Genomic DNA, 14,137 nt, shown 5'->3' on the forward strand with positions numbered 1-14,137 from the left:
TCTCTCTCTCTCTCTCTCTCTCTCTCTCTCTCTCTCTCTCTCTCTCTCTCTCTCTCTCTCTCTCTCTCTCTCTCTCTCTCTCTCTCTCTCTTACATACACATACACATACTGTATACACACAGAGCAAAAAATTAGAGCTCTGAGTTAAACTGTAACTATAGGTTCCACTTTAGACACAATTCCACTATTTGCAACTGGCAAAATAATTTTATTTTTAACCAACATTCATTGACTGAAATATTTAAGCTTTACATGGATGTATTGAAATAGTTTCCCAATACAAATCTTCGTTACTAGGCCTGTGAAATAGCTTTTCAAAGTCTGCTCTCTTTACTTGAACTGCAAGACAAGGAATATGTTCTGAACAATAAATATATTTGATTCAAATAAATGAGATTTCACATTGCAGTGGAGAAAGGAAAGTCTAGAACAACAACTGTAGCAGAGCTCTAACATGAATGTATGATGCAAATACAGACATATGATATACAAAAATGCATTTATGGTCTTTCTTTTGGAAAAATATCTGCATAAATGTCCCTTTCTTTTCCAAAATATTGGTAACATACGTTTCAAACAGGTAAACACTTTATAACTTTATATCACCACACTATCTATTCAGTCTGAAAATCAATATGATGTAGACAATATTGTATTGTATAGTAAAGTCATCCATTAAAAAAGGGATAGATAACATCTGAGGGATGCTTATTAATGTGGCCACTCTAATTTTATCCTTAGTTCGGCAATCAGCAAGCACTGGGAAGCAGAACTTGCTACACTAAAGGGCAACAACGCCAAGCTGACAGCAGCTCTCCTTGAGTCCACTGCCAATGTGAAACAATGGAAACAGCAGCTTGCTGCGTATCAAGATGAAGCAGAGCGTCTACATAAACGAGTGAGTTGACATCACTTGTGTAGTGAAACTGTTATAGCTATGACTTGAGGAAAGGTGTGACTAAAATATTATTATAGTAGGTTATCACTTCATCTAATGACTAACAAAATCCATCCATATGAAGTTTTATTTGCCCTTTCCTGAAATTAAAGACTGTGGAAAGTTCAAGTACATCCAGGTGTTCTGTCTCCATACTGATCCCCATTATTGAAAGAAATGCTTGAGTAATATAATTATTATGTACTAATTATCCCAGAAGTTTAATACTTATTATTATGAGCAGTCTCTGATGATGTTTTAGCTGCCCTACAACATGATTAATTGATGACTGGACAAGCAAGCCTCTACTAAGCCTGGCAGCACAAAGCATACCTTCCAAACACTGATTGGTTGCAGAGCCAAGCCATGCCTGCTGATGATTGTCTGTGAATGTGTAATACATTCATGAAACTGTGGCATTGGAAGATCCATAAGGGTAATTTGTTCCAAGTTCCTGCAGTTGTTTGAAAAGCCAAATAAATGTTTCTCAGGAGGTGGCCTCTTCTTCAAAGTCTACAAAGATGGTAAAATCACAACCTCTGTAAGTAGACTGTTCTGTTATATAGACCATGCTGTCAGAGAAAGATTCCTTATAATTAAACAAAATCAAGTTAGCTGCAATTTGTACCTATTACTTTTAGCCCTGATTTCTGTAGTAATGGAGAATCATTTCTGCCCATCTTTCCCTTGGCACTCTTTTATGTTTCTGAAGATGGATATCATGTCTTCCTTGAATCTTCTTTTCTCCAGACTGAATCTTCCAAGTTTCTTCAGCCTGTCTTTATAGGACATGTCCACAAGTACCTGTATCATATTTGTTGCCCTGGCTCTGTTCCAACTTGTCAGCATCTTTCTGGAAATATGGTGGCTAGAATTGTACACTGTACTCCACATAGAGTCTCATCAGTGTTGAGGGGAATAAGGCCTTCATGCAACTTTGATGAAGTGCTTCTTCTAATGCACTCCATAACTGCATTAATTCTTCCACTAACAAATTACCAACATAAACAGTTGAGTTCAAACCAAGCTAATATGGTGTCAAAAATTATCAAAAAGCTTAGTGCTCATCAAACAACAAACCCTTTCAAATCTCCCCTAAACCTTGAAAATTGAGGGCATATATTTACTGTACCTCTATCTGCAGCTTTGAAAAGAATACCAAGTCCAGGAATTCAATTCCCAGTAGATGTTTGAATCTCACAGAATAAAATCTGATTACCCATGTTAGATGAGTCCTAATAGGACAGAAGGGTTATGTGGTACCTCCTGATGGCCAATGAAACTAAAAAAGTTCAGTCAAAGCCATCAAACATTTACCTGATCCTGCTTTAATTAAATGCTGAGTTTTATGAAAAAGAGGATATTTTGGCTCAAGTCCTGAAAGTTCTATTTTTTTCCCAATGCCAATGCAGTCCTACGCTGCATCAACAGATCATGTCAAGTGTTAGTACCACTTTATATTGCCTTAGTAAGACCACCTTTGGAATATTCCACCCAGTTTTGGTCACCACAATACAAAAAAGATGTCAAGACTCTAGAAATAGTGCAGACAAGAGCAACAAAGGTAATTAAGGAACTGGAGGCTAAACCATACAATGAATGTTTGTGGGAACTAGGAATGTCTAGTCTAACACAGAAACAAGGTAGCAGTCCTCCAAAATTTGAGGGACTGTCACAGAGATGAGGGTTAATCTATGCACCTGAGCAAAACAAGAAGTAACTAATGGAAGCTAAACAAAGAGAGATCCAATCTAGAATTAAGGAGAAATTTCCTGTCAGCAAGAACAATTAATCAGTAGAACGACTTGCCTCCAGAAATTGCGGGTGCTCTATCACTGGAGGTTTTTAAGAAGGGATTGGACAGCCATTTGTCTGGAATAGTACAGGTAGTTCTCAAATTACAACCATAATTGAGCCCAAAATTTCTGTTGTTAAATGAATTCATTTGAATTCATTAAATGAATTTTGCCCCATTTTACAACATTTCTTGCTTCAGTTCTTAAGTGATACGTTCTGTTCTTCAGTTCTGCCGTGATACGTTAGTAATATGGTTGTTAAGTGAATCTGGCTTCCCCATTTACTTTGCATGTCAGAAGGTTGCAAAAGGTGATCACATGGCCTTGGGCTACAGCATCATATGAACCAGTTGCCAAGCATCTGAATTTTGATCACATGATCATGAGGATGCTGCAACGGTCGTAACAGTGAAAAATGGTCATTTTTCAGTGTTGTTGTAACTTTGAACAGTCACTAAAAAAACTATTGTAAGTCGAGGACTACATGTATAGTTCTCCTACTTGAATAGAAGATCTCTAAGGTCCCTTCTAATTTTGTTATTCTGTATTCTGTATGCTGTATCCTTTTGGCTGGAGTGAAATTAAATTTTTCCTGCCATTTTTCCACAAACTGCATGTAACAGCCCTTACTTTACCCTACAAAGCTAAAGTATCCTACAGTAAAAAAAGGGGGAGCACCAAACTGTTTTACCACTGCAATGTCATAACTGCTATGATTAAAAAAATTAGTGTAGCAAATTTTATTTAAAACAGAAACAATGGAAATCCAAGCACAGATTACTCATTTAACTGGACACTTAATTTGTCTCTAACAAAGAGGTGGATCTCTTATCCCTAAGGTTTACTGTATGTTCTTCAATGTTTTCTATTGCTATAAAGCATAGTGGCTTCCTAGGAATATTTATCAGGAATATTTTTTTATTTACTTGTAAGGAATGCCAAGTAGATCATTTAGGTGCCTGGGGTTTTGTCATCTTAATTATACTGCTATTGCCATTTGATTTTGGGTAGCTCTAAGAATTTGGATGAAGAAAGGCAAAACAAAAATGTATCTCTTCATTTATTTATGCCTAGCAATGGCAAACTATTTGCACCTCAAATTGGTTAACTTTCAGAATGTATCCAGAATCCAGGATCTATGATTCCCGTGAAATAATACAAAATGTCATAAAACATTTCCTGTGCTCAGCTCCTGATGTTTGACTATACTATACAGTTGGGCTATTTTCAAGGCAGATACAGCTCTGAATATCTCCCTGAATTTTTAAGAACATTTCAAGTACATTAGGAGTTCCCCCATTGTTGAAAGCTTTGAGGAATCTGGTAAGGAAATATATCTGAAATATGACCCAACATGTCATGTGCTACCTAGTTATTTGGTTATAAATATCACATATCACAGTAATTTCTCTCCTCTCTTTATCCACTAGGCATTGATGCTTTGATCTAGATATTTCAGAAGGAAGAATTTTTCATATAGTCTTCTAATTACTGAATTATTATTATATGTATTATTTTTACAGGTGACTGAGCTGGAGTGTGTGAGTAGTCAGGCAAATGCAGTCCAAACTCATAAAACAGAATTAAATCAGACAATACAAGAATTAGAAGCAACACTGAAGAAAAAGGAAGAGGTATTTTGTTGTATTTACTGATTCATGTAGTTACTTTAGAAAAAAAATTAAGAATATAATAAGATTAAAAGTTTTAGGTTGATGTGACTAGAATTAATAAATGATCTATTGGGTTCAGAATGTAAGGTAAATTTGCATCAAAGGTATGAACCAAAGCATTATTCAGCCTGCATTACTTTTTCCTTAGCCCAGTCCCCTTCTCATCTAACAACAATTATACTTTAGCAAAAAAAGAAAACCTGAAGAGTTTTTAAACTACAATATTTCTAAAGCCATTGCTTCACCCGCAAATGTAAACGAACACACACTCATGCAAATATCCTTGCATCAGTTATTTTTAAAAGGCATCCTTTGATAGTAACAGAAGTAACAGAATTTTAAGGGGGAATTCTTTGAGGGAAGGGTTAATTCAGCCTTCTTTTCTATGAGTTTTCTGAGCCATGCATCCCCCACTCCCTAGTCTCTTTCATGTAAGCATTACACTCTCTTGAGTTTAAATATTGCAGGGAAGAGAAAGGGAGGGTGAAAGAAAACATAGGGAAGGTAGATTTGGCTTCACCAAACTCACTCAGAGCTGCAGATATCTTCTAATAGATTTCTATAGAAGTTTCTTATTCCATTGCCCACAGTAGTGTTGAATCTGATGCATGATTGAAGCATATACTGAATGAGGTATTAATGATGTATACAATATCTGAGATTAAACTTCTTTACAAGTCTACTCAAAAGTACATAGAATGTATATCAGTAGTATATATTATTATTATTGCTGCTCCTTATTTTTATTTTGTCAGTTAGGCTTTTCTCTGTGTTGGTTTTTATATTGTTTTTATAATATAGTTTTATTTTTTATATATATAACATTTTCAAACTGACTGCACATTACCCAGAATTTCTGCTATTAGCATAAAAATACAATATCCTTGAACTGGAACTTAAAAATCAGAACATTTTTTGGACTTCTGGTTTTGCGCTGTAGCTCACAGCTGTGGGATTGTGGAGCTCCACACCCCATAGCTAGTTTCGCCCTGCCAGGGAACCCTAAATGGGTCAAAAGTCACCCCGGAGAGGCAACAAAGAAAAAGGCAGTTGATCTGTTCGATCCAGGGGAAGCCCTCTAACCTGACAGGCAAAAGGCTAGCTGCACACCAGTGTCTAGCCCTAGCTACTTGCAGCCGAAGTCCAAGAGCACAAACTCAAACAACGGTGAACAGCGTGCTTGGAATTGGTGAGAGTATCGATCTTTTCTCTTCTAGTTTGTAACTGATTCCTTGGGAAAGATCCCCAAAGTAAGAAATCCTCCAAAAGTGAAGGGAGGGGACTACACCCCCATTCCTCCATAGATGGAAGTGGCGAATTAACCTTTAAGGGGGAAAGAAATATATTGAAATGAAATTGTTAAGATTTTTACACCCTAAAGGGTTCTGATGAAATTATAAAAAAAATAAGAAGAACTTTTTGTTTGAAAAAGCTGGAAAACAAACAACTACTGATATCTAGTGGAGAATTAGAGTGTAGAACATCAACAAGACTGATTCAGAAATTGGCAAGATGCCCAGAAACAAAGTATAATCTGTTCCCTTGAACTTTAATAACTCTCAAGAAAACAACTGGGAACAAAGAAATAAAACATACAGCCAGCCATAAGATTAAAAAGTGTTTGCAGAAAAAGAAATACTCTGACTGCTGTTTAAGCCCAAGAATTGTTTACAGAAAAAGAAAAACTTGGCTAATCTCTCAGGGGGGGATTTACAGGAAGGACTCAAGGTGGCTAAATATACTGGATTGCAATTTTGACTAATTAATAACTGACCCCTAAATAGAAGAACTGTGATAAAATACTGCTTTCACTGATGCCTTGACAATTGGAAACACATTGGATTACAAAAACCATATATAAAGATAAGAACTATATAAGATTGGGTTGTTTGGATTCTGAGATTGGCTAGTTTGACAAGGCTAATCATAGAGATTACGGCACTGATGAAAGACTATTTGGAGGGGGAGACAATATGGATATTGTATACTTATCAAAAAATGACAGGAAACCACATCTAATACCTATTCCTGAAAGAGCTAGCCTAGAATATCAGAGACCTCCAGAAGCTATATTCCAAGACAAGACAGATACCTTTCAGGAAGAAATGTATGCAATGCTATGACAGATACAAATGACAATAGATTCAAACCATGAGGAGATCAAAAACAACTTTGATGACATAAATGAGCACAACTCCAGTCTAAACTTACAATCAAAAAACTCTCAAAAAATGATGATAAAGAATGAACAAACAAATCAGATAATAGAACACAAACTTGAAGAAAATGACTTAAACAGTGAAGGTACAAATGAAGAGAATTACAACTTAACACAAACAGGAAAAAATCTACAAGATTTTGCCATAACAATAAAAATGGAAAAGATACTTTATTTTTCAGGATGTCAAAACAAACCTGAGGACAAGAAAGAAGATTTAACAAAATGGACTATAGAAATGCCAGGAGAATCTTTAGAGTTTGGAAGACAAAAAGCATATATCCTACATAATTTGTCTTTCTCACTCCCAACAATACCCACAAAAATACAGGAACTTCCTGACAGGTGAAATGTATTAACTTGGAAAGCTACTTGGCAAAAGAAGAAAGCCAGAGTTAGATTCAGAAGGTTTGATTCGCCTTACCAGATGGAATATTACATGAGTAAACACCTGTTTGAATATGGTTAAAAGAACAGAACATTTTGGATATAAGGGGGCTCTATAGTAAGAGGGATAAGAGATATAAGTAGTATAGTATTTTTTACAATATATGAAATGCAAAAATATTGGGATGATATATGTAAATGAAAAGTTTGAAATTTAAAAGTAATTAATTTGAAGAGAACTAGGACTGAGGAATGACTGAAATATTGAGGGGAAATTAAGCTTAAACAAGAATTTTTGAAAATAAGATATATAGTAACTTAACAAGATAACTGTCATGGTTCCAACAGATGAAACTCTTCAAAAGAAGAGGCATTGTTTACGTTCAAGAGTCTTTTATTCGAGTAGCATAATATCGGCACTACATAGTTAAAGCCAAAAACTGAATACCCCCTGGGCACATAGTATCAAAGCACAATTCCCTCCTCTAATTAACTGTCATAAATCACATTCCCCAATTAGCTTGAAGTGTGGGCTTCCTCTTCAGTTCTCCAGCCCGCCAATTCTTTATCAACTCTGGGCTCAATAACCTTGATTCTCATGCTAAGTTTAGTGTTCTTATGTCTAGCTAGACTCTCATTCACATCTCCCCCCCTCCCAGCATTATCTAACTCTAAAAGCAAAAGGGAAAAAGATGGCTACATTTCCATCTGTTGTCAATGCAAAACATCCGATGTTAGCAGCGTTGACAATAACTTTTACAAATATAAGTGAAATATAAGCCAATCAAAAAAGATATTATATGTAGGTGTTATAAGATAAATGAGTAGTATAGTATCCTTATAACACATGAAATATGAAAATATAAAACATATTTATAATATATATAGACGATACTGCAGATACAGCTATAGAATTAGCTTCAGGACTGAATTGGGTTCATACATAGGAGCAGAATAGCATAAGCTTTTAGTATTGTTTTTTGGAAAGTCTGTTAAACAAGTACAGCTTTCAGGCATGCCTGAGCATGTAATCCTAAACTGTTTGATCAGAGTGCTCTGTTGCTAAATACTTGGCTTTTAAATAATTCACAATGCCTTACGCTGCTCCATTAGAAGACATCTTTATTTCCATATGCAACAGAATCAACATATTCTCCTTAGAACAATAAGGGTGTACAAACGAATTGTAACCCATTTCTTAAATGGCTTTTATATATTACCCTTCAATGCCTGAAACGCCGCTTTATTAGGATTCAAGGTATTCTCTCTTGAGACTGTGATATCTGGAATGACCTCTATACTCTGAGGATGTGCATTGGCAGGAAGTTCAAAGAAAAGCTTTGCTGCTTCTAGCAGAGCTTGCTCACTTCCCCAAAGAATAAATAATGAGTAGGGATTGCCTTTTTATATCACTCCTGAGGTCTTGGCAGTGTATTATATTTTCTATAGCAGTAATTGACACCGTATGTTTCAAAGACGAGTTCACGATAGAAGGAGCCCTCAAATAAAATGTTTTCAGGGAAGTTTCTACTAGCTACTTAGCTAGAAGGTTTTGATTGCATTTCAGAGTTTTGTGAATGTGATCTTTGGTGCTTTTATGAAATCCCATTTAATTTTTTGAGACCTTTTAGTTTATATCTTCAGAAGCCTTTTTGTCAGTGTTCTAACTAGCTGGTAATCATCCATGCAGGACTCCTTAATTATTATCATTCATTTAAAATTTGCTTAACAATATTGCATTATGGAAAGAGCTTTTTGCTAGGCATTCTGCAAAACATAAAACAAAACACCAGGAAAATTCTTCTGCCATTCCTTTATACTAAGTATATGCCATGCCAATCAGCTCAAGGGTTGCACTAGGTTTTGCATGCCACATTGAGAATCACAGTTCAAAAATGGCTGGGGCCAGTATATGAGATTTGATTAAACTTTTATTTTTTTAAGAGTTAAAACAATTGCTATAAGCCATTTAGTTCATTAAAAGCCTTCCCAACATACAAATATTTTTTAAAAAACATTTTGAACCGCCACCTCTCTGGATTGTTCTGGAGATAGCTAGAAGGATTCTGGAGGCAATAATGGGCTGTGGTTTTATGCCACTAATTTAGACTTTTCTCTATCATCAGTTGTATAATTTGAATTATAGTTCTTCAGTCAGTTTTTTTACTTTCGTATCATTAAATTGATTTTGCTCTGCCTTCTAGTAACATGAAATCACTTCCTTATTCTTGTAATGGGCAGAACTAATAATTTGAAGAACAGGAGGAAGAGTTCCAACCAAGACAATAGTCAGATAAAAGAATTCTGAGTCTAGGTCAGAAATGCAATTTGAGAAAGCTTCTCAGATGACAGCCTCCCTGGTTTCCACAAAGATATAGGAAAGGAGGGGAAGCATATTCAGACTTGCAAGATTATGTTACTTTTTATATATAACAAAAGCAATATTAGCATTTGTGACTTTGGTTTTCTAGTCTGGTCTACTTTGGAAAGCTTATATTGTATTCGTCATTGGCAAAATGCACTGAAGATTGACAATTGAATCTTACTAATTCATCCAGCAACTCATTCATTTACTTGTGCAAGTTTTTTACCATTTTTATATAATGTGCAATCGTTTCACACAATTTTCCCTATCAGCAAATCAACCTTGTTCTTTACTAAATTAATTTTTAGATCCATACTCTTTGAATCATAAAATCTATCTAACATTGCAAATGTTGCAAATCACAAGTTGGGAAAGAGGGATGGAGAAATTTTAAGACATAAAATGCTAGTAGAAAAGTAATGAGTGTATGTGGTCCAGAAAAATGAAAGTGGGATATGTGTGAGAAGGTGCTCTTATTTGCTTGTTATATGTGGTGAGAGTAGAGTAAGTCAGGAGAAACATAAAATATAAGGCGAATGTAGTGGAAATGAGCAGATAATGAATGAAGTCTATTTAATACAGTAATTTCACATTTTTAAAAAGTATATTGCAGTAGTACCCCTTTAGTACTCCTAGAAAGTAGTAGTCAGGGATCTGTAAATAACTAATGTGGTTGACATCTGGAAAGCTGACTCCAAGTCTTAATGTTTCAATAGCCAGTCCCTCTATATCCATCAATCAATATGGTTGAATCGTCCAAGGCTAAAGTTACTATCTATGTTTTGATCAGTTTGGGTAATATGCTATTTTATTCTCTTTAGGAAATAGAAAAATTGAGAGAAGAAATTGATAATGCCAGAGAACTTCAGGCACAAAGGGACTCTTTAACTCAGAAATTACAAGTAAGTAACAGTGGTGGGAGATCTGTGTAGATCTAATTTAATCTATATACATCACCCACAGGCTAGTAGAATATGACAAGTTTTAAAGCACCATTCACCCCTAAATAGCATCTTCAAATCTTCAGTCTTGTACCAGTAGAGCAGCAAGGTGCACAACAGAGCCCATTCTTCCATCAGGATACCCAAACGTTCCATGTGAGACTGCTCCTCACCTGCTCTCTTGCTTATTCTGCAAGTTCCCTGTCAAAATAGAACTTAACCTAATGTGTGTCAGATTTTATATCCAGACTCAGCAGTAAATCACAGCAAGCTCCCAGAGATAACTAGCTAGAATCTTTTATTGCAGACAAAGAAGATGCCCTCTGCAATTTAAAGAAGTCAGAGGAGCATGTGAGTGGGCAGGCAGGCCAGATATATAAAATCTGTGCTCCTGGGTTTAAACTCAAGGCTTTTTCTTACACTTCCAAGTTAATGGATACTTGGCCACTCTATTGATGACTTGAGAATCAGTCAAACTATTTCCCTCTTGTGTCTGGGAATTACACTGGCAGCTTGAATTACTTGCTGTTCAGTAAGGAGGATGAGTCAATAAAGGCAGGGAATGACCGAGAGTATTTGTGCCATATGGTCAAGAGAATGGAAGGGTTAACACCAGGCATCATTTGATGCTGACAAGAAGATGGATTGTCAGGAGGCAAAATGGCAAAAAATGGTTTAATCATGTTTCTCATAAGAACTAAAGAAGGCTTTAGTGTGTGAAAAGTTTTATGTAAGTGTTTTATGTAATAGCTGATCTGTTCAGAGGAAAGTAAAGAGATACCAAAGACTTTTTACGCCAAACACAAGTTTATGAAATCACCATACATTATTCTACCTAATAATAAGTCTATGAAATTGAACTTAACTTGAGGGAGATTGACTTTTAATTCATGCTGATTAAAAATTACGTGCTTAAACTTGTGAAATGCTGATGTTATTACTCCAAAACTTGCTTTTTCATGGCAGACAATTCAGATTTCACAGGAAGCTAACATTACTTTTTACTCAAAACTATACTGTCATATGGTGGAGTTTTGTTTGCAGATTCTTATATATTATATTCCTTAATGATCTGTAGATATAGATAGTTTACATCTCTTTGGCTGAAGCTAGATTTTTCCGTTTATTCTCACAATTGATGTTTTACAATTGCCTGGACAAGCTACTTATGTAATGAGTGAAGAATTTATGCCCAATTATGAATATGTTGTAGTTGCTTATTTATTTGACATGAGATAAATATCAGTTTATTGTCTTGAAGAATTTAATGACAAAATTTATAGATGTGAGAAGAAAGGTTTTGCAGAGCTATAATCGTTTTGAAAATCAGTTAGTGGGAAATGATTAAAATACATATTTGCTAACTTTTTAAAAAATAGAATTACACTAAATCATACTGAGGAAGCAGTTCATACACATTTAGCCTATATTGACTTCTAAATTATATCAGAAACACTGATAAAGATGGGTCCCCTTCAAATCATGCTCTCTATGATATAACATCTGTGATGCTCTATCTCAGTAATTATGGGGATATGTGCCTTGCTCCTTAGTAAAAACACCATCCCTTAACTATATATGTAGGCACTAGAGTTCCCTTCACCTTTGTTGCTACCCAATTTTGGTGGTATACAATTTGTCACCAAAGTTAAGTAGAAATCTTCATTAAAAATATTACTAACCAGGACACTAAGTACTTAGAATTACATGATTTTCAGAATGGAATCAAATAATTACAAAATTGAGTGATTTGTTTATGTGTATTTATGAATCAGATACAAATAATAAACAAATCCAAACAGATATATACACACAATATTCAGTTAAAATAAATTTTTTTTGTCTCCAATGGTTTAATTCTAGATCTCTTGGAAGTAACCAGATTCCCATTGCCAGAGGCAAAATATTTACTTATGTGCATAATTTATTATTTTATATTGTACTGTTTGCTCTGGCAATTGCCCATTCCTTTTTGATGAATGAAAGCAAATATAGGTGTCCCAGCACAATGTTGCAGGATCCAGTCTGGGTCAGTCACTGGGATCAGAGGTTTAATCTTGCAAGCTTTCGGACTCGTACTGGAGCCCATTCTTAGGGAGTATCTCTCTAGCAGAGTGTTTGCTTTGGGCTATTCTGTGTGTGGTATTCTGTGCATTCTCTCTGCTAGGCAGAAGTTCCCTGAGGATGGAAGCTCCGGCACGAATCTGAAAGCTTGGAAGACTAAACCTCTGGTCCTGGTGACCGACTCAAATTGGATCCTGCATTCCTTTTTGTCTCACTGTCTTTTGCTTGTCATATTCATTTTTTGAAATGTACAACAAAGCTAAACATGGTTCTCAGTCCAAAAACAGATGTGATCTTCTACAATTGGCTTACGTGTAGACAGATAAATACAATGTTATGATTATTACACTGTGAGGAAGGTTCTATCCTGGACCACACTGTAGCATACTTTATACCATGATATTTCTGTGTAACATTAAGAATAGAATTTTAAAATAGTATTTTATTTACTTTGCATATTGCATTTTTTTAAGGAAGTGGAAGTTCGAAATAAAGATCTAGAAGGCCAACTATCCGATCTTGAACAGCGTTTGGAGAAAAGTCAGAATGAACAAGAAGTTTTTCGCAATAACTTGAAAACACTTTTAGAAATTCTTGATGGCAAAATTTTTGAACTTACAGAACTACGAGATAATCTGGCCAAGCTAATAGAATGCAGCTAAAGAACACAGGATCTCAGTGCCAAACTTCTTAAAGATGCACTGTCTCTCTTCATACAGGACTTTGTTGGGATCTGCATCAAAGTTGCACAAAATTAGAAAAATGCTCCTTCAGAAGGGCCTGTTTTAAATTTTCAACAATATACAATATACAGTATTTCAATGTGAAATTTCAGAATTCAGCTTGTAGTTAGTTGAAAAAAAAATAACTTGAAGTACAAATTACCTCCTTGTATATAATTGGCCATAGATAACTCGAGGGTATTAACAGTAATTGAATGCAATCCTTTTCTAATTATTAGCCAATGAAATAATAAGAAGTGCTTCAAATGACATCCCTCTTAGTGTTCCACACAATGTAGGCAATCAGTTTTATTTTCTTTGTTAAGGCAACCGTATGCTGTGTTTTGTGCAAGAACTTTGTGATGACAGCCCTCTCTTTTGTTGTAATCTGAATAATTTCTCAGGATATTTTGTACTGTTGAGAAAAACAGTGCATTACCAATTAATTCTTGCCAGGAGTGAGAGAGAGTTGCATCTTTAATTCAGACCTAATGAATTAATGCTTGTATAGAGTTCTTCCATTTTTTTATACTGGAAGATACTGTCTTTATTTACGATGTTCTCTCTGGTGTTCTATAATATTGTCTAGTGTATGGTTTACTTTTTTCCTATTGGGAATTCATGTATGTAGAAATTATGTATTTCATTTTGTTATGCATTTTGAAGCCTATCTATGAAGACAAGCAAGTCCCTGAAAGGTATTTTAAATTTTGCTATGTTCTAATAAGGTTCAATCTATGCTTACCGAATATCACATGGGCTTATCTTTTCTTATCAAAATGTCTTTTACTAATTTATTTAGCAAGAATTCTGAAACTGTGCAAATATAGTTATTGCTAGGGCATTGACCTTGCTCAGGCAATTAAAGAGGGGGGGGGGAAATGATTGTATTAGCATAGAGAATTTTTTTTCTGCTGTATGTTCATGAAACATCTTTATTAGAAAGACTAGCCAGGCTACGTTCTGAATTTCAAAACAAGACCTGAATTCAGTTATTCTCAGTGAACCTCTTTTTAAGTTGTATTGATGTAAT

At 35.1% G+C, this 14,137-nt stretch overlaps 1 protein-coding gene across 1 annotated transcript in view; it reads left to right on the forward strand.

Moving 5' to 3' along the window:
* Positions 1 to 14,137, forward strand: part of HOMER1 (homer scaffold protein 1) — a 64,600-nt gene extending 50,463 nt beyond the window's left edge. The window contains exons 6-9 of the mRNA XM_015816427.1: positions 743 to 899; positions 4,258 to 4,368; positions 10,199 to 10,279; positions 12,856 to 14,137. Of these exons, the coding sequence (XP_015671913.1) occupies positions 743 to 899; positions 4,258 to 4,368; positions 10,199 to 10,279; positions 12,856 to 13,044 (538 nt within the window). The 3' untranslated portion in view covers positions 13,045 to 14,137. The remainder of the gene's footprint in view (positions 1 to 742; positions 900 to 4,257; positions 4,369 to 10,198; positions 10,280 to 12,855) is intronic.

Source organism: Protobothrops mucrosquamatus, unplaced genomic scaffold, assembly GCF_001527695.2.
Source record: "Protobothrops mucrosquamatus isolate PMUCROS unplaced genomic scaffold, P.Mucros_1.0 scaffold450, whole genome shotgun sequence".
NCBI lineage: Eukaryota > Metazoa > Chordata > Lepidosauria > Squamata > Viperidae > Protobothrops > Protobothrops mucrosquamatus.